We start from the raw sequence: 23,126 nt of genomic DNA, 5'->3' as shown, positions 1-23,126 counted from the left end.
CTAAAGTCAGGAGCAATGGAAGAGTGTAGCCCTGCTATTTTCCAGATTGCTAATTTTTAAAAAGATGATTGAGAAGGAACAAAATATCTCAAGCATGAGATGATATTGCTGCATTTTACTCAATACTTTTGTCAAATGTAAAATTACGTTAGGCTGTTCTCTAACTTAATATCCCTATTCCCTTCAAAATCTCCTTTATAAGAGTAGAGAAATGGAGCTCTACTGGAGAAATTCCTAGAATGGTGGGATGTGCTTAGAAAAGAAGAAGGGGAAAAGCTATTGTTTCTCCTGCTGCATGAAATGTAGTTGACTAAGAATCTATCTTTTTTGTGTTTCAGCTCTGGTGATGGCAATTAGGGTGGATATGATATGGTAAGGGGAGGAAAGGTTTTATGGCCATCAGCAAGCTATTTTGTATAAAAAGAGAAGTCACATGTTCCTGCCTCTCAGTAGTTCTTTCCTCCATTTCCACATTCCTAAAATGAAAACCATATCCTCTTGCCACTGCTCTCTGGATCTAGCGATTGTCAGGATCCTAGTACACAAAAATTCATGACCCTAAAAACATAAAAATGGACTGATCTTCGGTGATCAGCCTGTTACTACCTTGACATACTTATAATAAAATCCTTTTAATTCTAAAACACACACACAAATGGGGAGCTAAATTAAATGCATGAGATATTTTTTCATTCTTGTTACAATTTCATCCCTTATTTTTGTCTTTGGCTGATATGTGGGAATCATTCAATAATCAGTCAACATTTAAAGAACACTGATAAGGTCTGTTGTCTCTATGAGAGTCCTGAAAAAGGCTGAAGACAGAGACAGAGAGACAGTTCAATAAACAGAGAAAAGGAATTCTATAGTTCTGAAAGAAACTTGGGCATGAGCTTTATTAAGTTCCGGTTAGTGTTGGGGACTCAGGAAGACTCCAGGCCAGTCTAGCCCAGCCCATCCACTGTAACTCAGGTTAGAGAAATCCCTACTTGATCTATCCTACTTGAGGAGCTACAGTAACTTTGCTACATAGTAGTATCTATCGAGGAGTAGTAACTCTGTCCCTCTGTAGAGTAACTTCCTCTTCATTTTCCAATGTGTCCAATCACAGGGCTGTTCTTCACCTATTGTGGTGAAGTTTGCTGACACCCAGAAGGACAAAGAACAAAGGCGTCTTCAACAGCAGTTGGCACAGCAGATGCAACAGCTCAATACTGCCACTTGGGGGAACCTGACAGGCCTGGGTGGACTCACCCCACAGTACCTGGCGGTAAGTGTAGCAGAAGCATGGTCTCCCAAAATATCAAATATTTATACATCCCCCTATGTACTTTAAGATTACTTTTCTCCTCTTGGCTCCTCCAAGAAGTTTGGGGTTTTTTGTTTATATTTTGCACCCAAAACAACTCTCCAATTCTTGATGGATTGTTAAAGTGCACGTCGTTAAATTGAGTATCAGGGCAATTTTAAATCATTGGCACAGAGCTGGCTCATCTCTGATACAGGTGAGGCAGTGTCTCTGAGCTTCTTAGAATCTGGATGGGACTTAAATTCTAACCTTACTAAGCCTCATTCAGGAATCCCTTCTGTGACACTCCAAATAAGTGAGTCCTCCAGCTTTCTCTTGAACCTTTATTTCCCTAAAAGCCAGAAGCTCAGTACCTCATGAAGAAATATCTCATTCCATTTATAAGACAGCTCTTCTGGTTACAAAGTTATTTTATTCAGTTCACATGCCTGCTTTTTGTCAGGGATGCAAAGAAAGTCCCTGCTCAGATGTCTCCATCTTGTCTACAAAGATGGCATGACTTTGTCCAGTGCTGTGTTAAAAATCAGTGAGTAGCTAGGTGGAGCAGTGGAGTGGAGAATCAGGAAGACTCATCTTCATGAATTCGAATCCAGCCTCAGACACTGACTAGCTGTGTGACCCTGGGGAAGTCACTTAACCCTGTTTGCCTCAGGTCCTCATCTTTAAAATATTCTGGAGAAGAAAATGGCAAAAAGCTCCATTATCTGAAAAAGTTTCCCTCCAACAACCTTGTCAGTTAGTACAAATATTATAACCACTGTTTTGCATATGAAGAAGCAGGTTGAGATTGTTGGTTGCCCAAGGTTAGACACCTAGTGTCAGAAACAGGATTGGAAGCCCCATCTTCCTTTCTGTTAGATCATCCTGTCTTTCAGTTGTTAAAAATTTAGCATAGTGGGATGGAATAAGACCCAATTTCTACCCACTAGAAGCTTATATTTTACTAGAATAGAATAAGTGCAGTTGAGAAGTTCAAATTGCCATTAGAAGTTTGAGGAAGAAGAGATGAGGGAAACTTCTCTTTTTGGAGAAGTTGCCTCATGAGTTAGACTTTGAATAAGGATAGAGAGGGGACAGCTAGGTGGTGCAGTAGATAGAGTGCCTGGCCTGGAGTCAGAAAGACTCATCTTCCTGAGTTCAAATCTAGCCTCAGATACTTACTAGCTGTGTGACCCTGGGCAAGTCATTTAACCCTTTTGGCCTCAGTTGCCTCATCTGTAAAATGAGCTAAAGAAGGAAACCACTCTAGCCAAGAAAACCTTAAATGGGGCACAAAGAGTTCGATATAACTAAACAACAGAGATGGCAATGAGGGCTAGGGAATAATGTGTAAAAGACACAAGGATGTGGGAATAGAAAATGAGTGAGTAGTCCAGCCTGACTGAAACAAGTGGCATAAGATAAAGCATGAAAGATAGGTTAGATCCAAATTATAGAGGGCCTTGAATGTCACGCGAAAGATGTTCTGTATTATTGTGTACATAGTGAAGAGTTGCAGTATTTTTGAATGGAAGAGTATAAGAGCAACATTGCACGGTCAGAAATGTCAAGAATAGACTAGAGAGCAGGGTTTAAAGTTTGAAAGGAGATCATCTAATCTGTTCCTTTCTACAGATTAAGAAATTCAAACCCAAATAAGTTAAATACATTTACCAAGAATAACATGAGAAATAATTAACTTTTGGGATTCACTTGAGGAAATACATGAAATCCTGTTTATCCTTTAAGATAGATAGGGATTCTTAATGTGGCATCCATTGGTAGATTTCAAGGGGTCCTTGAACTTAGAGGGGGAAAAAATAGACATCTTTATTTTCACTAACCTTTAACAGAATTTTAATATTTTCTTCAGTTATGCATCTAGGCAACAAACATTCTGAGAAGGGGTTTAGGGGCGTCACCAGGCTTCCAAAAAGGTCTGTGGCACAAAAATACAAGAATCTTTGCTGTCAGGTTTCCCCAAGATCCATGAGTTTTTCAGCATGTCAGAGTGCCCCTGGTTACCTCAATCCATGTCACACAAATTCTCAATTCATACCAGAATTAATTTTGGCTATATCTTTAAAGCATATAGAGATAGATACGTAGATATAGTACACACACACATACACATTTTTGTGATCTTAGGCACATCAATTTTCCTCCTTGTGCTTTGCTTTCCTTATCTGAAAAAATGGGAGGAAGTGCTTTCACTGATCTCTCCTGGCCTTTCCATACCAAAAACTGTAGATTAGAGTGAGGGTATGTATATTATTAGAACTTTGAAATATGGCAATTCTTGACACATATCCCACTTAAAAATTATGTCTCAAGAAATTATAAGAACCCAAACTTTGCCCAAGGGACAATACCTCCCTATACTATGTTTTATAGAGCTCTAAGTAAAATCCTCGAAAAAATTTTTAAGTCATCAGTTGATTTAATGCCCTACCAAATACATCAGAATCATACGTTTAAAGTTGATAAATTCAGTGAGTCTGTGATTATTTCTACGTATAACTTTTTAATTTTTTTTTTAGCTTAAAAGGGGAGAAATAATCTTTCATATGTGCTTAGGCTTCATATATGCATAAACATAAGTTGTGTTTATGTTGTATTCATTATTTTTAGATAAACATAATTAGAGCAAACAATTTTCATAATTTTTTAAATCACTTTATCCATATTTGTGCTGGATTGGTCAAATCAACCAGTAGTTTAGTTATGACATGGACAGAAACACACACACACACACACGTGTGTATGTATATGCATGTATGTGTATATAAATATACATATATACACATAGATATACACATATACATATGTGCATATGTATACGCATATGTACACATGTGTATGTGTGTGTATCATCGTATACCTAATGATGTGTCTGTAGCTTCTATGTGGGCAGGGAAAAATTAATCATTTATTAAAAACTCTGAAGGAATCTCTGGAGACTTCCTCACAGATATATTATGTCATTTGCAAAGATTCTGATATATTTATAATCCATTGCTTCAGGCACTGAAGCAGCCTCTCCAGAGTTTTGACCAATAATGGGTTTTGCTGTACCCCTGGAGGACACCGATTTTAGAAGTATGACCCATAGAAACAGGTAATATGGTATAGTGGGGAAAGCACTGACTTTGGAACCAGGGAACTTGGTTTCAAATTCTGGCTATCAACCAATGTTGAACTAGTATCCAGACTGCTGTCTCCTCGTTTTTGATCAGTTAAAGGGATTGGATCATCTGTGCCTGTGGTCTCTTTCAGCTCTAAGTTCTCTGACACAGTTTCTTATTATTAATACTCTGTGTGTGTGTCTGTGTGTATGTGTATGTATGTGTGTGTGTGTGTGTGTGTGTCTGTGTCTGTGTTTGTGTAACTGATTGGTACTGGTGCTTTTTTAGTCACCCATTAACCAACAAATCTGTTTTCACAAAGTGACAGAGGAATCTAAACTGGGAGGGAAGATGAGGGGATTAAGGGAATGGACCTTGATTGACAGAGATGAGTTATGGTAACTACTAGACTATAGAGAGTTATAATTAGTCACGCTATGTTGATTTCAATAGATTTAACACCTGGTTGTTAAAAAGAGTAAATTGATTAATTGTTTTAAAGCAGCCATGTTATTGAGTTTCCCCAGTGTCAGTGTGTTTCTTAATAGAGATTAGGCATTAATATGGATTTACTGCACCTACTCCAGGGACCTGGAGTCCATCAATAGGCAACAGTAGGCAAAGAAGTAAAAGTAAAGGAAACCACATGTGTACGTACTCGGTTTCATTTGGAAGGCACTTAATGCCAAACTTTGTGGCTCAGTATTTAGGGGATGAGGAGATCACAAAGAATCAGATGCCACTGAAACAACTCAGCAACAACAAAAAGTTTTCGGCTTGCAGGAAGTGAATTGGCACAGCAGGTAGAGTGTCGAGCCTGGAATCAGGAAGATTCTTCTTCCTGTGTTCAAATCTGGCCTCAGACACTAGCTGTGTGACCCTGGGCAAGTCATTTAACCTCCCCACTGGAGAAGGAAATGGCAAACCACTCCAGTATCTTTGCCAAGAAAACCCCAAATTGGGTCATGGAGAGTCAGATGTGACTGAAACGACTGCACAACAAACACCAACTTTTCTTATATTACTCTTATGATCATGTATCCTTTCACTTGCAGCTTCTGCAACAGGCAACCTCCTCCAGTAACCTGGGTGCATTCAGTGGCATTCAGCAAATGGCTGGTAAGTCAAAAAAACGTGCCTTGACTTCTAATAATATGACAATTTCTGAGACCCTGTGGGATCTTAATCATTAATGGTCTTTAGATTAGGTAAGAGGCTGGACCAAGCAAACCAAGAGATAAAATAGAGGAAAACATTTGATTTGTTACCTGTCAGGATATCAGTTTGATGTAACAGAAAGAATACTGGACTTAGAACAAGGAAATCAGAGTTAACTTCAGCATTCACTAGCTCTCTGACCACAGGCAAGTCAACTCTGAGCCTCAATTTCTTTATCTGTATGTAGCAGATTTCTGGGAGCCCACTGATGGAGGGGATCCCACTGACAACATGTCAAATTGAGATAATCACATTTGCCTCCCCTTGCCTTCTCCCCAGGGTTGTAAGGAAAGTGCTTTGTAAACTTTAAAGCACTGTATAAATCTTGACTATTATTAGGTACTTAAATTGGAACCTGCTCTGGGGTAGGTCTCAACTCGGGCATTTAAACCTCAAATTCATTACGGTCACAAAATTGAGAAGTCTCCTTAGGTGTATCCTCTATCAGGAGCGACGAAGCAACTTTAGGATTACAGAGGGATTTCCAACAAGATTTCTATATCCTGACAGCCAAATTAATGACAGCCCTCTAACATTTTAATAATAGGCAGTCAATAAAAATGTTCTGACCTTCTTAATGAAAGCCAAGATTACAGACCTACCTTTGATATAAGTTTGCAATCCCTTGATAACCACAGACAATTAACTGGATGCCTTTTTGGACTCCGGTACCCAGGTTGACAGAATTGTGCAACAGAAGCTTTTATCTCGAAGTATAATCTTTGGTCTCTAGAAAAATCAAAGTGTGACTGTATTTGAAAGCTAGCTCGCTGAAGGATTTCTTTTGGTAATGAGCTGTGCCGGTAGTAACTGAGGTGTAGTGATTAGTAAAAGGTCACTCCCACTGTGTGACCTTCCATGCTGATATCCTAACTTAACGTGATGCCAGCAAAGGCAATACGGGCAATAAATCAGAACACCAATGCCCATTACACCTGCCGTGAAAAGCAGTTAGAAAGCTTCTTCCTCGTTTGATTCCAAAAGGGGCGGAGGAGAGAGATGACAGAATTTGGTATGTGAAAAAGCAGATTCAGTTTATTTTAATCATGGACACAGAGAATCAATGAAACAAGACCTAAGTGCCCTGAATAAAAGGCCAAGCTTTTTTATCCATCATTACCCTCCCCCCCAGAAAAAAAACAAAGCCCTTTTTCTTTCATTTCTTTTTCTCCCCCCTTAAAAAAATCATGTCTTTGGCCTCAGCCTGTTTCACTTTGAATGAATCTTGAAAGACTTTTAATGAGTATAGATGGGTTTCTCCCCATAGGTGTTCAATTCCAGCATGCCAGTATTGCAGTAGCATCGCAAACGAATATTAACTTGTTGGCTGACCATCCAAATTGGCCTGTGGATGACAATATTGCTGAATGAATCTCTTTCCCTGAAGCCTGCCAGCTCCATCTACACTCCCTGTTGCATTGTTTCTGCTCTAGCATTTGGGCCATCGGAAAAGTATATCTTAATGTGATGAAATGAACATTCAGTAGCATCCTTGTACTGGAGCTTGGAAACTTGGCCTTGGAGCTGAAAATCACATTTAATATCAAATGTCTTTTTAGTTCTGCTAAGTGGACTAGAGAGACAATAGGAGAACATGCTGGGGAGTTTTCCGACATAGAAGGGCACGTGATCCAAAGCATAGGTCAGGTGTGTTGCTGTTGCTTAGTAGAAGCTTAGTTTTTCCTCCAATAACCCAGGTCCTCTTAGGTCCGATATTAGGGGTTTTCCTGACAGGATGACCTGGTGCTTCCGCTGTCACACTTGAATTATGCAGAGAAGGTCACTGGGTCCTGACGTTACTGCCAAGGGTGTTATTTCCTATGGGCACAGTGGCATGTCGTTCTGCATTAGGATGCTGTGCTCCTCTACCTTGCCAGCTACAGGTCAGATCATTAGTGCCTGCATGCATCATGTGCTCATTTAAATACTGCGTGTGTCTAGAGGAGTTATTCCATAAGGCAATTCCTTCACTTCATGCCCAGGCTGCTGAGCAGATGGTTAATTTAATGCCACTCTGTGTTTGCTCTGGGCCTTCCAGAATATGCCTTCCTTGAACCTCAAACATCTTAAATTCAATAAACTGAATCTCAATAGGCTGTGAAATCAAATGCAGTGCAGTCGTCAATCAGCTCTCATCATTCTATACTTTCAAAATGGTGTGAAATGGGCTGTAGGTGCTACAGCTCTGCTCAGTTGTTTCTACAAAGAAAAGAGTCGTCCTTCCCACAAAGGATTACAGAGTGAGCATCTTCTTAAATATTATAAGTATTGGTGTTTTGGTCCTTGCTTTCTAAAAAGAGTAACTTGGATATGATCCAGCTTTTAGCATTCTCTTACAAAGCTGCAAAGTGAGGTGTAATTCTTTACTTTATCTCTAAAGATAAAACCAGTCCTTCAAGGTCAGCTTTGTGGGTTAGTTAGTGAGAGAGACTGACATTCTCTCCCAAACTTGATCCTTTACTGTGTATTGAGTGTATTGAGCTTAATCCAGCTGCTCAGGTTGTCTTCAGAGTTTAGATTTAACTGTCGGGGTGTACTGATTAAGGTGTACTGATATCTGATGAATAGCATTTTAAGCATTTTGGAAACAAGACACACCTAAGTCACAGTAGGGGGTAGTTTTGGAAACTACCTAAGTCACTGTACCAGGCACCGGGAAGATCAAACAATTGAGCAATGGGTAAGCATCTGGTGCGTGCAACCACTGTGCTAGGCACTGGGGGTATAAATACAGAGAATGAAACAATCCCAATGCACAAAGGGTTTACGTTCTACTGGAGACAAGTACATCTGTTAAGACTATGCAGAATAAATATGAAGAGAGTAGATCTAAATAAACACAATGAAATCATGTGTGTGTATGTTTGTATGTATACGTATGTATGTGTGTATATGTATATACAATAATTTAGGAGGGAGAACTAGCCGTGGAGTGAACCAAGGAAGGTGGAGCTTTGGACGCATCCTGAAGGAAGTGACAGAAGCTTTGAGACACAGGCAGGGAAGCAGCAAAACAATCCCTAATCTCAAAGAGCATAATTACAGTCTTTCATGTGACATAACTAGCGCATAAATGTACGAAAAGATATATCAGTATAAACAGTGTAAATACAAAAGGAATTCAAATAAATATAAGGTGATTAAGGAGGAGACATACATGTTGATTATTGATACATGATGGCAGGGGCATATGTTCAATTCCATTCAGTAAGCACCTACATAATGGAATGCAATGTATAAAATTTAGGAGGCTGGTCCTGCCAGGAGAATTTCCGCAAAGAAAGTGAAATGTCTTTTTTGAAGTCACCAGTATTTTTGTTATATGCAAGCTTTCACGCTGTAATGGTTCATCTTTCAGGAGACTGAGAGGTTTATAACTAAGGTGTAAAATACTTAGTTCCTACACAGTAAAGCACTTTTGCTGTTTGGGAAGAAAATAAAACCATAGAAAGAAGAAAATAATTTTTAAATGACAAGACACTAAGTAATTGTATCAATAAAAATCAAGAGACATGAAATATGTTTTTCCCTCAATCTCATTATTGCCCTTTCAATTCATAATTAACTTTAAACCTCCATTATTGTTTGGTGAAAAGGGGAACATATATTAAATATAGAGCCTAAAAGCAGAAAATGGGTTGAAATCAAATCTTTGTGAACTGAAAGCTTTTAGGCACTTTTATTTATTAGCTTTTTATTTCCTTTGAGGTTTTTTTACCCCTTCACAAAACAAAACTTGCTGCAAACTTTCCCATTTCTCAAGCAGCTTTGATGTCTGGTTTATTGGAATTTCTGAAACCTTGAAAAGGACCCTGCTTGTGATGTCTGGCTAAGATTCTGGGGAGGCAGGGATTTGATTTTATCTCTGGCTTTTCTGTTGCTTAATTTCTTTATAACATGTTTTATTTCACAGGAAAGTGTTAGGAACATGCTGTATAAGGATAAAAAAAATATGAATCCTACATCTTCCATTATGCCAGTCTTTGTGATCTTGGGCAAGTCTCTTGAGTCTGGAGCCTCTATTTCCTTCTAAATAAAATGAGAGTAAGGGTGAACTAGTAGCCTCTAAGGTCTCTCCTAGCCCTAAATCTGTGCTCCTGTCATAGCCCTGGGTCACCATTTCCACTCCTACAAAATGAAAGAGTTGACAGGGATCCCTTCCCATGACCATATATTTATGCCACCCCTCCCCTGCCTTAGGCTACCACACCCAGCCTACCTGTGCCTATGCCACCCTCTTAACCAAACCCAAAACCCAGGCTTGAGGAAAGGCTGCTCAGATTCAGTATTTTCAGGTGACTTTGCCAGTAGCAATCAGTTGAGGCCCTGTAAACTGAACTGCTGTGAACCTGACCTTCTGAAGCAAAGTACTGAGTTGTCTGTCCATTGTGTGAGTCACAATCTTGGACATATTTGGCTCAAATGCTGCTCCTAGGAAAGAGAAGGTCAGAAATGTTGATTGGAGAGCTGCATCCACCAAATTCTGGAAACGAACTCTAAATGTATGAATTTTAGGTAGGTTAGGAAGAAGAGGGGCTAAGGAGAAAAAACTTATTAAATGAATAGCAGAAACTCCAGAGCTATCCGTAAAGAGAAGGATACTTTGCTAAAGCAGAAAAGGTCTTCCCTCAGCAGTAAGCATCCTTTAATACAGCAATTCTCAAACTTTTTGATCTTAGGACCTCTCTATACTCTTAAATAATATTACACCACCCCCTACCTACCAAGAGCTATGTGAGATATACCTCTAGATATTTTACTGTATTAAAAACTGAATCATCTTAGTATTACCATGAAAATTATTTTGACCTCATGAACTCCCTGAAAGGGTCTCAGAGATCCACAGGGGTTTTCAGACCACACTTTACTCTAGGATGAGTGGAATCCAAATCAAAAAAAAAATTTCATGATGAGAAAACTTGATTTTTTTTAAGAAAGAAAACAGCAAACTTCCACAAACAAAATACAAGTCAGTACTGGTTCTCCAAGCGGAACATTTTAGTGTAACAAGCTGAAGAAAAGGAAAAGAAGGAAACAGGAAGAGAGGGGTGTGGAAGAGAGAAGAGATACAATACTCTGCCCTGATCTGAGAGCCTTACGCTATGGACAGTACCCAAAGTGACAAAGTAGAGTCTTGGACTCACATATCCCCGTTACACAGAACTTTATCTGCAACAGTCCAACACTACAGAAATTTCCTGTGAATGTTCTAATAGGCCTTATGAGAATGTTCTATAACCACCCATCTGTCACTTTTTAACAGACCTGATTGGCAAGCACTTGTAACAACTGACATCTGTTCTTCCTTATTGATATGCAGATTTATGGTAATTGCTATGAACAATAAGACACAAAATTACCTAAGGTGAACATTAAATTAAATTTTCATGCCCTTCTCCTTATAAATAATTTTTTTTAAAAAACTTTTAAGTTTCAAGCAAGAATGTTGTGCAACTGTTTTTGTACCTAATTTCATTGTTTGGTAAAGGGTTTCTCCCTCCTCCACTTGCCAAATAACTAAATGAAAACTGAACTCCTCTATTACCAACTTTTTCCCAAAATTGATATCAATACTCAAGTGAAATTCATAATAACATTTTAACCTACTGGATCTGATTTTTCTTAATTCAATTTTCATTTCTAATATTGTCAACCTCCTAAGAACTGTAGCAATTTCTCGATCAGAAGGCAGAAGGGATGCTGTCTGTCATTTTAAAAGGTACCGTTACCAGGATGAGCGTACCTGCAGGTATTATTTTTGTTTCTTTTTCCTGGGTAAAGAGTTGTTTGCTATACCAGCTTCCAGTCATGGTGACTACCACTCTATGTGTGATGTTCAGAATTTTTGTGTAGCAGTAGTTGAGAAATAGAAAGTGTTACTGAGTAAGTAGAAAGCAAGCTGCCAAGGGAAGGAGGTGAAAGGGTGGGAAAGGAATAGGAATGGCCCCTGCATGCATTCATACATTTTAGAAAGCTGGAAAGAACGCTGTTCCAAACTAAACAGCGGCAGCAGCAATCTATTGTAAGGCTGTTCAGTTACTTGGGATACCTTCCCCCACCCCAAGTTTGACTCTCCTACAGAGAGAGAATTCAAATTTAGTAAGTAAAGGGGAACTCTCACTCCCAGAAGAGAGAACAGTGGAGATTCTGAGACTTGGTACAAAAGCAATAGATAATGTGAAATAGAGAAGAGTGATTTACTTAAGGAGGATGACCTACTTAGACATGAGGAACGAGAATGTAGAATGATGTCATTCAACCTGGAAAGCTTTCTTAGCTGGTTTTTCTTGTGCTTTTTACAAAATTTTCTTTCCTTGAGGAATTCATCTCTTCCCCCTCCCCTCCTCTCTCTTCCACTCTTTCTCTCCTCCTCTACCCTCATTCCTGGCATTCAAAAAATTGCTTGAAAAATTCTCCAAAGTAGGGAAGACTTGGGTAAGATGCTAAGAGAAGCCCAGGTCTCTCTGAAGTCTAGAAAACTTGGGTGTGTATATATATATTCTTTTCATCTACCTTTTTAGGTTATGCCTGATACAAAGAACTAAGAAGTCAATCAAATAGACAGATGTCTTAGAGAGAGCACTGGGCTCAGCATCTGGATATCTTAGGTCTCATTTTCCTAATCTGTAAAATTAGGGGACTGGACTAGATTGCTCCTAAGGTCCCTTCTATTTTAGGGAGTAAGATCTCAGCTGCTCTGAATTTTTTTGTCATAAGCTTAGAGGAGACAAATTTATTAATTATACAAGCTTGATTGGAGCGGGAGGAAGGGAGACAGACAGAGAGAGGGGTGCATAAGAGAGAACAGGAACAGACCAAGGACAGTTTATTCTCCTTTCTTGGAATTCTCTTTGACCCAAACCATTTCTCCTTACATTTTTATAGTTGTCATGAATCTGAGACAAAGTTCCAGAGTCTAGATCAAGCAGAGCTCGATTTTAGGATTTGCTTCACCATCCAGTACTGTAGAAATGTTAATGTTGGAAGGTGTGTCCTTAGAACTGCTCAGTCTTCCTGGGATCATTCTGTCTAGTCAAGAGTAGAGAAAAAGATACTGCTTTTGATTGTTTTAACAAAAGAATGTTCCTGTTCTTAGATTGACTGTCCCCTTAATCTATTTTCTAGGAGTTCAGGGTCACTCCCTGAACTTGAAGTTTATCTTTAGAAACAGTGATAGGCCTTTGACCAGGATCAAATAACAGAACTTCAGAACACTATACCGCCTCCTAGGAATTTGATTAAGTACTGATATTTTTAGTCAGGTGAATCCAAATGGACTCCAGTCAGAAAGAATGACATCATATTTAACTTGAAGGGAAAAGCTCAGAAATCTGTTCCTGTTATCCTCATTATGGGAAGATAGGAAACTGAGGCTCAGACTGAGAGGATCCAAAATTCTTCTGGTACATCTACATTCACAAAGAGAGGTCCTAATGCATCTGTTATCAAGAAATGAAGGTAACCTTAAGGAAACAAGAAGTAATGGTACAACTTGTCCCTTTCTCTTAAAATGGCCACCCAGTGATGAAGGACTTTGGATTCAGAGCTAATACAATTCTAACTTTCGTGGATGGATAATTGGAGAAAATGTAGGGAGGAACGAAGAGACTATATTTCTCTCCTTCCCCCACCCTCTGAATCCAGAATACTCAGGTTTTAACATAGGATGATCACTTATTTTACTTTGTATGAACTTATTAAGAGCTCTAGAAACTTCTGTTTTCCTCCATTTTGTTCCCTTTTACTCATCTCTTTGACATTTTGTACCAGAAAGTTCAGCTAAGACCACAGGGTAACTAGTAACTGACTAGCATAGATTAATTGGGGTGGGGAACCTGTGGCCTTGAGGCCACTCGACTAAGGAAAGGTATTTATGTATGTGCTAGTCTTGAGATATAGGATAAGGGAAAGTACTATATTTCTTATAGATCTTCAACAGCACTGATTGTATCTCTCCTCTCTTTCTCCATCCCTGCCTCAACCCCAAATGCCCAAGTCCATGCTATGCTGTCAGAGTTCAATGTTTGAAGAAACCTAGCCAGAACAACATAACCAGTATGGAGAAGGGTTAATATGTGTGTTTATATGAGAATGTCGAAAAGTTCCGATCCATGACCTACAATAGCTGGGGTTCGTATAATGGTTAGAGAAGGAAGCGAGTGCCACTACCTTGAGAAAGCAAAAGATTGCTTAAGTAATATTAGAGAGGGAGGTGAACGCTGTATCGTTTTATGGATAAGTGACTGGTTTGTCTTTATGCAATGAAGATGAGGAACAGATCCCATCAGTTCATGGACCATTTAGCTTCACTCTACGCTACAGAGTAGCTTTATAATCTTAACCCATAGTCTTACAGATGCATGCATTGGACCCAAGTGTTGTCCAGATTAGGTTGAAAACACTTACGCAAAGTGTTTATTTGTCTACCTATAACTAAAGATAACCCTAGAAACTCACCCAAGATTAAAATGTGAAGCAGATAAAACTGGCATCCCTTTGTTAATGTAGTAAAGTGGAAACAGCCCTGAATTTGGAGACTGTGCATTCCAGCTCTGCCACCTGTTAGTTATATGATCACAAACAAATAGCTTCTGATCTCTGCACCCCAGTTTCCTCCTCTGTAAGATACAAATAATAATACCACACAGTATTGTTGTTTTTCTTCCTAGGTAGCAAAGTAGATACACTTAAGGATTTGGACCCAAGAATAACTGAGTTCAAATCCAGTCTCAAACATTTATTAGCTGTGTGACCCTGGGCAAGTTCCATAATCCCTTTTTCATCTGTTTCTTTAACTGTAAAATAAAAATAATAATGGCACCCATTTCACAAGGTTGTCATGGGGATCAAATGAGCCATACATTGCTTTTCAATCCTTAAAGTGCTATAGGAATGTTCGTTATTATTATTTCTGTCCCAAAGTGAACGTATTCAGCAGCATCCTATAAGCAGGTCAGTGAGGATGAGGAATGAGGCTATAAACATGTGAAAGAGAAACTCTAGTAGCTGGGGCAAACGTGAATGGCTGTGATCTATGGAAATGACTCCCATTTATACAGATTTCAAAGGCCTTTCCTCTAAACAACCTCACGGAAGGGGAACTTTAGGAAGATCTAGGTACAGAGCAGGTAGCATCTCAAATGAAAAGATTAGTGAGCTTTGATAACATTAATTAGTTAGTACAACAAGAAGATGGTCTCTCCCCTTGTTAGTTCCTCTTGCTCCACCCCCAACCATCCTTTCCTTCAAACCTCAGTTTCCTCATTTGTAAAGTAGGGATAATAAGTGCACCTACCTCCTAAAGGCATCCCGCTCTCTTTCCCCTCTTCCCAATAGACTCAAAACTGATCAAATAGAATTTCTTTTACTCTCTATTGTGTGTTCCCCTGGAGCCTAGGCTGTTAGAGAGATTTTCAGGGAATCGGAGAGTCTAGGAACCTGGCCACTGGCTTTCACCCATCTGAGCACAAACCTTCCACTTGGCAGGTTCTGTTTCTTCTTTCCTTTGCTCGCTGCTGCTCCCATCTTCTCACTTTTTTCTTCACATTTTCCAAATGCTAATCACAGTAGTTAGTAAATGAAGGAACTGGAAAATGCTCAAATGTTTTTCTGGGATGGTTGGAATTTCTGCTGGCTTAGATGACATTTTTTCTTAAAGGTTGATTATGAATTTGGAGAGTACGTGTGCCATATCACAGAGAAAAGTGGCTTTTTGCTTTCATATCATGTGTTAAACTCTGGAATACGACTAAGGTTAAGACCCCAGTTCAAATCTGGCCTCGGACACTTAGTAGCTCTCAAAACTCTGCTTGATTCAGTTTCCTTACTCTATAATGATGGGGAATGAATGAAGATAATAATCACACCTACCTCCCAAGGTGGGGCACCTAGATGGTGCAGTGGACAGAGCACTGAGCCTGGAGTCAAGAGAAGAGGACTCTTCTTTCTGAGTTCAAATCTGGCCTCAGACACTTACTAGCTATGGGACTCTGGGCAAGTCACTTAACCCTATTTGCCTCAGTTTCCTCATCTGTAAAATGAGCTGGAGAAAGAAATGGCAATCCACTCCAGTATCTTTGCCAAGAAAACCCCAAATGGGGTCATGACGAGTCAGATATGACTGCAGGTTGCATTTTAGCTTAGAAAACCACATATTAACTTTATTTGTGTTTCATTGTATTTTAACTTTTTTCAATAAATACTTTCCAATTATAGTTTCATCTGGTTGGACCTGTGCAAGAGACTTTTGTGGACCATATGCAGGCCACATGTTTGACACCCCTGGTGTAGAAAGATTTTCTCTTCATTCTGTAATCTAGGTCCACAAAATTATTTTAGAGATGATCTAGGCTAATCACTTCGTTTTATAGACAAGGAAACGGAGATCCAGATGTATTAAGTCATTTGCCCAAAGTCACCCAGCTGATAATGATAATTGCTGGCATTCTTTTAGAGCTTTAAGATTTACAGAGCTTTTTAATGTGTTTTCTAATTTGATCCTCATAACCTGTGAGGTATACTGCCATTTTACAAATGAGAAAAAAATGAGGCTAACAGTTCAAATAACTTGCCCAAAGTGACATAGCATATTGAAGGATTCAGACTCAAGTCTTCCTGCCTCCAAGTCCAACACTCTTTCACTAGGCCTTGTAGCTACTGTAAGCTGTAATAAGGAGTGGAGTGGTGGGATTCCAGCCCAGCTTGTCTAATTCCACACCTGGGGTCCTTTCTGCTATCTTCAGTTGTCTCTTTGTACCAGTGGATGAAGTTGGGTCGCGGGGAATAGCTGGCACTGCATTCAGATGGTGCTCTTGATGAAGTGTGTCAATTCATAAACTTTTTATTTGGTCAGACATACCTAGAGTATTTTACTATACCCCCAAATAGTGGAGGGAGTTGTTCTATGAGGCTAATGGCATCTCAGTTACTGAAGTTTTGCTTCCAATGAAAAAATGGGATAAAGAAGGCTACTACCACCCACACTGTGGCTCTCTGTACAGCAAATAGGACTAGTAAAATTTAGCTTTAGCTGTGTAGGACAAAAAAGAACTGAAGGAGTGGCAAGAAATGGTGGGCAAAGAATATGCCTTGCTCACCATATAGGAAAGATGATCATTTTAGAAGCCTTCTCTGCATAGGAGACTGGGCAAAGAAATCAAACCTCTCCTAACCATAACCCTCTTTGTAAAGCTTTATTTTTTGTTCTTCTTACAGGCATGAACGCTTTACAGTTACAGAATCTGGCAACATTAGCTGCTGCTGCGGCTGCTGCCCAAACCTCAGCTACCACCACCAATGCAAACCCTCTCTCCACAACAAGTAGTGCCCTGGGAGCCCTCACGAGTCCTGGTAAGAGAAATTCCTCTAATTCCAAAATTTTACAAGGCAAAGAGCCTCCACAGGTCCCTAAACAAATGTTCCCCACTCACTTATCCCAGGATGGGCATTTCTGGTGGATAGCTAAGAAACCACATGGAAAAGGATGGCTATGTTTTCATATGTTTTAAGAAACGGAGTTTAAGTTGGGTTTTTCCCAAAAAAATCTTTAAAAAGGAACAGGAGGGAGAGGTCCAGAGATTAGAAATTCAAAGACTGACAGCATTAACTGGCACCCAGAGTCCAAAAGAGTCTTGTCTGGCATTGGCCCAAGGTACTTTTGTAGAACATACTGTCCTTTCTGTTACACACCTTTCTCCCTGGAAAGCTTTGTTTCAATCCCACTTTTTTGTAAATTGAATTATTGATTGACTATATTAGGTTCTTCTCCTTAAATTTACCCCAGCTATTCCTCCTTTCTGTCTTTAAAATTCCATATGCAGATTCAGATGGTCATACTTTTCAGTACATCAGAGAATTTTTAAAGAAAAAAGTCATTTCTCATTTCCTTATGCTGTTATAAGAGCTCAGATTATTCTAATGTGATTACCACACCAGCCTAAACTTCCAGGTTGGTCATAGCAAAGTCTTGTGGAGTAAAAGAAGAGCAATGCACTTAAAGTTAGAAGCCCCGAATTCAAATCCAGATTCTGTCACAGTGACTGTGGCCATATCCTTTAACCTCTCTGAGTCTCAGTTTCCTATCTCTTTTTAATGGGGATAATAGGATCATAGGAGCTTAGATTTCTGAGCTAGAAGGAATCAAAAAAAAAAAAAAAACCAACCTAAAAACTTGGATTTAGCAACTGGTCAGGGAACCCAGATACTTGTACTACCCATCTACAAGAGTTTGTAAGTGTAAAATTTCATAAACATTAAAGCATCAAAGAAATATGCTCAAATTCATCTTTGTAAGTTTTTTTTGTTAAAAAGTTGTCTCTTTATCTTAAAAGGAAATGCCCTTTTGCTGTTCAGACACTGGAATTTACAAAAATATCCAGAAAGTTCTCACTTTTTTTTCCTCCTTCCTGAATTTTCTAGACCTTTAAGTGTGGCTTCACCCCCTTTTGTGCCCAGAATAGCAACCCAGTGTTAAGACAAGGCTGACGGAAGTAAGCTGTGATTCCTTTAAAACAGGAGACAAAATTGAAAAAAAAAGAAAAGAAAAGAAAAGAAAAACCTCTTCTGCCTGTTAACTATTTTAGTCATCCCAGCATGCTTTATTTCAATCTGTAACATACTTGGGAACAGAAGACCCTGGCCTATTTTATTGCCTGAGGTTCGAGAGAATCAGAATCAATACTAAAAGACAGCCACAGTTCTTTAAAGATTAAGAATCATCAGTGAGGATACTATATTCGAGTTCAAGTCATTTTAAGAACCGTCTGTGTTCTAAGTCTTCTATGACCTGAGACATTTCCAAGGCCATTTTCTTTTGCTCATTTCACTCCACAGCATAAGGTAACTATCACCCAAAAGGGATGATACTTAACTATTTTGTGACCCAACCTATCAAGAAGGACTGAGTTGGAAAGAGATTTTGATGGTGCTTGTGTTTGTTTGATCATAACTCTTTTTCTTGAGATGATAGCAAAAGGGAAATGTTCTTCCATCCTTCTTTCTCTTCTCATTAATTGAAAAACCACCCTGGTAAAGCATCCTTCAATTTAACCCCAATGTAATTTGTCTGCCCTTCTGTGTAGTCTGTTAACTGGAGTATTATTGTAAGTGATTTTTTTTTCTCCTCTGTGAAGAAAAGCCCTACATAATAGCTGAAAGTATATTAAAACTGAGCTATAGTAGCAGGAACAATTTAAATCTGCATTTCAGTTATTTTTCTTAAGTGTAACTAAAAAATGTGGTGTTTAACTGAATGTAAATTGTTTGTCTAATTTCCATCAAGGGCTAAGTCAAAGCCCCAGAAAATGTGGTTGGATCTCCAATGAGTCCAGGAGATTTTATATAAAATATTCCACTTTGAAATAGCTCTTGAGGTTAATGCCATTATTTATGTTAAAAAACAAATAAACAGGGCTAAATACTTTACCATTAAGATGACCCAGTGGAACTGTTAAATGGCATTGTGACCTCTTTTTTTTTTTTTTTTAAATCCCCCTGAGAATTCTGTAGTTTTAAATCTGTAACACCACTTCTTTTTTTTTTTTAACACCACTTCTTAAGCTGCAGCCAAATTCATCCAGAAAGGAGAGGGACAATGCAATCCCCCAAACTATTAATTTTTTTATAATTGTAAATTTATAATTTCAATTTTGCATGCTCAGGAAAAGTCTCCCTAAAGCATTATTATAAATGATTTTAAACAGCCTTTGCTTAAAAAACATGAAAGATTAAGCTTTCATTTTTGTAAAAATCCCCTCAGGCAATAAATAGGTTCTTTTGTCTCATGGCCTTGAAATAAAAATTTAAATTGTTTAAATTGCCCATGGTTAGAGTAACTGTTTCATGCAATTATCAGATGGTAGTGAGTAAAATTGAAAATTAAATCATGAAAGAATAAAAACCAGGTAAATGCATATTATGTCTTTCATAAGTTTCTCATAGGTCTTTTGAAGCTTCACTTAATCAACTTTCTTGTTTTATATTTTGGTATGATAATTGCTTCCTTTATTTACATTAATCTCTCCTATTTAATAATTAATTCTTTGGTCATTTTTTTCTTACCCAAATTTGAACTTGTTTTTGAGGAATGGGTTGCTGGGACTCCATATAAAAAGAGCAATTGTATATGTTGCTACAGCTGAGAGAAGAAATAATGATCTCTGTAACCTATCTATGCTTAGAGGGGCCGGTGTGAAAATTAGTAAGTGTATTTTCCTAAAGCATTTTGAGAGCTATGAATGACAGCAGTGTTGCTCCCATATCTGAGTATATTTTTTGCTGGGCATGGTGACATATGCCTATAATCTCCTATTCTGCTGACAAGGCTCAGACTGGTAGATCTCTTGAGTGTGGGAACTCTAAGATGTAATGGACTAAGCCAAGTGAATGTCCACATCAAGTCTGGCACCAATATGGTGAACCTCTGAGAGAGAGGAGTTACACGACTGACTAAGTAAGGGAACTGGTCCAGGTGAGAGACAGAACAGGTCAAAGCTCCCATACTCACCAGAAATGGGATAGCTGATTGTGCTTCCAGTCTCGGAAAAGAAAACCCACAGGGAATTTTCAGTCTATACTATGTATTGTTGCATCTAGTACATTCCTTCTTCCTGGTGAACTTTCTTTTTTAAAATAAGGGTATTTTAAAGTTACCCATTTGCCTCTCTGAATTGAGATTCAATGAGGTATGTACAAGAATCATAAATAATTTCTTTTGATCGTAGAAGGCACTTCACTATGTGGAGGCAAATTTTTTTTCCCGTTCTATGCATGTGAAGCACTTACTTTTCAAATAGTTTTAATTTATAACTGTAAGTAATACTTTCCCCCCCAGCTCCTCTGCCTCTTTGAGATGCTTCCTGTATGTCAGTTTTCAAGTAAATGGTTACAGTTCCTTTCTAGCTATCTGAGCTTAGAAAACAAAGACTGAATGTGATTTAATGCCAGTCAAGCTTCCCATAGCAATGAATGGTTTCAACTTATAGATTTTATGCATACATATGCAGTTTCATAGTTTAGCAGAGAGGGGAAAAAACCAACAGTGGGTTTAGCAACCCAATAAGCAATAGGAAACAGTTATCTACAGAAGAAATCATTCTGTACCTTCACATTTTTGAGTTTGTTGTTTGCCATTCTTATATCTTATTATCATTCATGCTTATTATCATTCATCACTCCTTATTTTATCTGTCTCTTCGTATTCTCTGAGTAAAGTCATAAGTATCCAGAGAGGCTCACTCTATGGGAAGGGAGGTGATTCATTTACCAAAAAACTATGTGTCTCTATTGCCTTGTACGGGAAGAGGGGGAGACTAGGTAAAGAAATTGAATAATTTTATGACCAGGTTTAGGCATATCAGCTTGCCCAGTGCAAATAATTGTGACAAGCAAGGAATAAGGAATGGTGATTCTCTCTTATTTTTTTTTTGTCCCAAGAAACCAAAGGACTATAAATTGATGTTGAAATGACCTTAGGAGTTATCTTATTCAACTCCTTTATTTTACAGATAAACTGGGCCCAGAAAGAGTAAGTAATTTGCCTAAAGTCACAGTTAGTAAGTGGCAGAGCTGGGATTTGAACCCAGTTTATTTTTTACCCTTAATCCAGCACTCCTTTCATTGTACCATCATGTCTTGGTCCTCAGCAGCTAGGCAGCACGCTGTTGGACAAAGCACTGGGCTCTAGCATTGGGGTCTAGAAAACCCAAGTTCAGATTTGGCCTCAAGACACTTACTAACTCTACAACCTTGGAAAAGTCACATTACCTCTGTCTACCTTAGTTTCTTCCGTTGTAAAATGGGGATCATAATAGCATCTACCTCCCGGCACCATTATAAGGACCAAACGAAATAATAATGATGAAGCACTTAGCACAGTGTCTGGTAGAGAGCAGGTGCTTAATAAATGTTTATTCCTTTCCTCCACTCTTCCTTATTTAATAGAATAGCAATACCGTAACTAAAGAGTTTGGAATCTCAATTCTTGTAAATGATTTTTACCGAGTGCCTCTGTGACGTTGAGGGAGATAGCAAGATGAAAAAACATGTAGTTACTGGACTGAGAACACATATGAAGAAAGAAGAAGCACTGAGTTGGGCCTGGAAGAATGCAAAGAAAACAGAGATAATCAGCAAGGCATTCTAGATATGCAGGATTATATGGGCAAATGTATGGAGGGACAGAAGCATGGGAGGTGATCAGGAAACTACAGATAATCCAATCTGACTAGAGTGTAAAGCATGCCAATGACATAGGTAATTTGAGCTAAGTCAAGAAAGATGGGTTGAAGGCAGATGGTGGATAACTTGGAATGACAGTTTAAAAAATTTGAATTTTATTTAATAGGCAGTGGAGGACCACTGATGATATCTGCCATGATCAGAACTGTTTGTTAAAGAGATGAATCTAACAGTCGTCTGTAGGAGGGAAAGGAGTAGGGAGAGATGGGAGGAAGTTAGGAAAGTATGGAATTATCCAGGCAAGATCCTAGATTGTTAAGCCATGTAGTACGATACCAGGAGTTCTGGGTCTAAGCCCTACCTTTAAGTCTTACTGGCTGTATTAGCATGGGCAGGTCATTTAGCCTCTCTTTGTTGTGGTTCACTTGTTTCAGTCATGTCTGGCTCTTTGTTGACCCCATTTGGGGTTTCCTTGGCAGAGATATTAGAGTAGTTTGCCATTTTTTTCTCCAGCTCATTTTACAGTTGAGGAAACTGAGGCCAACAGAGTTAAGTGACTTATCCAGGGTCACACAGCTAGTAAGTATCTGAGGCCATATTTGAACTCAGGAACATGAGTTAGCCTGACTCTAGGACTGGCCCTCTTTCCACTGCGCTACTTAGCTGTCAAAACCTCTCAGCCTCAGTTTATTCATTTGTTTAATGAGTGTACTATACTCATGGTACCTAGCTCATGAAGTTGTCATGGGACTCAAATGCGATAATATACGTAAAGCACTTGGCAAACTATAAAATATGTATACGTGTCAGTGGTATGCGAGTAGACTCGATTGAAATCAGGGTTCCCTAAATATACTTTTCAGCCGTATGGTTATTGTATTTATTCAGTAATATGCTAGACTCTTTCCATAATGCTGTTTGAGAATTATATGAGTATCTTAAAATGAGATTCTTTGGGAACACAACAACAGTGACAACATAATGAACTTTTATTGAATGCTTTAAGTTCAGCAAAATACTTGCCCAGGGTCACACGGCTAATAAATATCTGAGATCAAATTCGAACTCAGGTCCTCCAGGCCTAGAACTCTACCCACTGCACCACCTAGTCACCCTGACTGTATCAGTAAGTGCAGAAGAAGTTAAAAGGATACATAGCTAGTACATCCGTAAGGTAGGATTTGAATTCTGTTTATCCTCACTCTGTATCCAGTCCTCTCTCTATTCACCCCAATATTGCTGTCTATAACCAAATTTCTGGGATGCAGTTTAAGATGAATCCAGCTTCCATCCCATCTGTAGGAAGCAGTTATCTAAAA

General features: G+C 38.8%; 1 protein-coding gene across 47 annotated transcripts in view; it reads left to right on the top strand.

Moving 5' to 3' along the window:
- CELF2 (CUGBP Elav-like family member 2) overlaps positions 1-23,126 on the top strand; it is a 620,126-nt gene that overhangs the window by 548,460 nt on the left and 48,540 nt on the right. For all 47 annotated transcript variants that reach the window (XM_072653373.1, XM_072653356.1, XM_072653346.1 and 44 more), the window contains 3 exons: positions 1,112-1,270; positions 5,469-5,532; positions 16,846-16,980. In XM_072653373.1, the coding sequence (XP_072509474.1) occupies positions 1,112-1,270; positions 5,469-5,532; positions 16,846-16,980 (358 nt within the window). The remainder of the gene's footprint in view (positions 1-1,111; positions 1,271-5,468; positions 5,533-16,845; positions 16,981-23,126) is intronic.

The sequence above is a fragment of the Notamacropus eugenii genome, chromosome 3 (assembly GCF_028372415.1).
Source record: "Notamacropus eugenii isolate mMacEug1 chromosome 3, mMacEug1.pri_v2, whole genome shotgun sequence".
Taxonomy (NCBI): domain Eukaryota; kingdom Metazoa; phylum Chordata; class Mammalia; order Diprotodontia; family Macropodidae; genus Notamacropus; species Notamacropus eugenii.
Note: the sequence above shows the minus strand (reverse complement) of the source record. Positions and strands in the feature narration are given on the sequence as shown.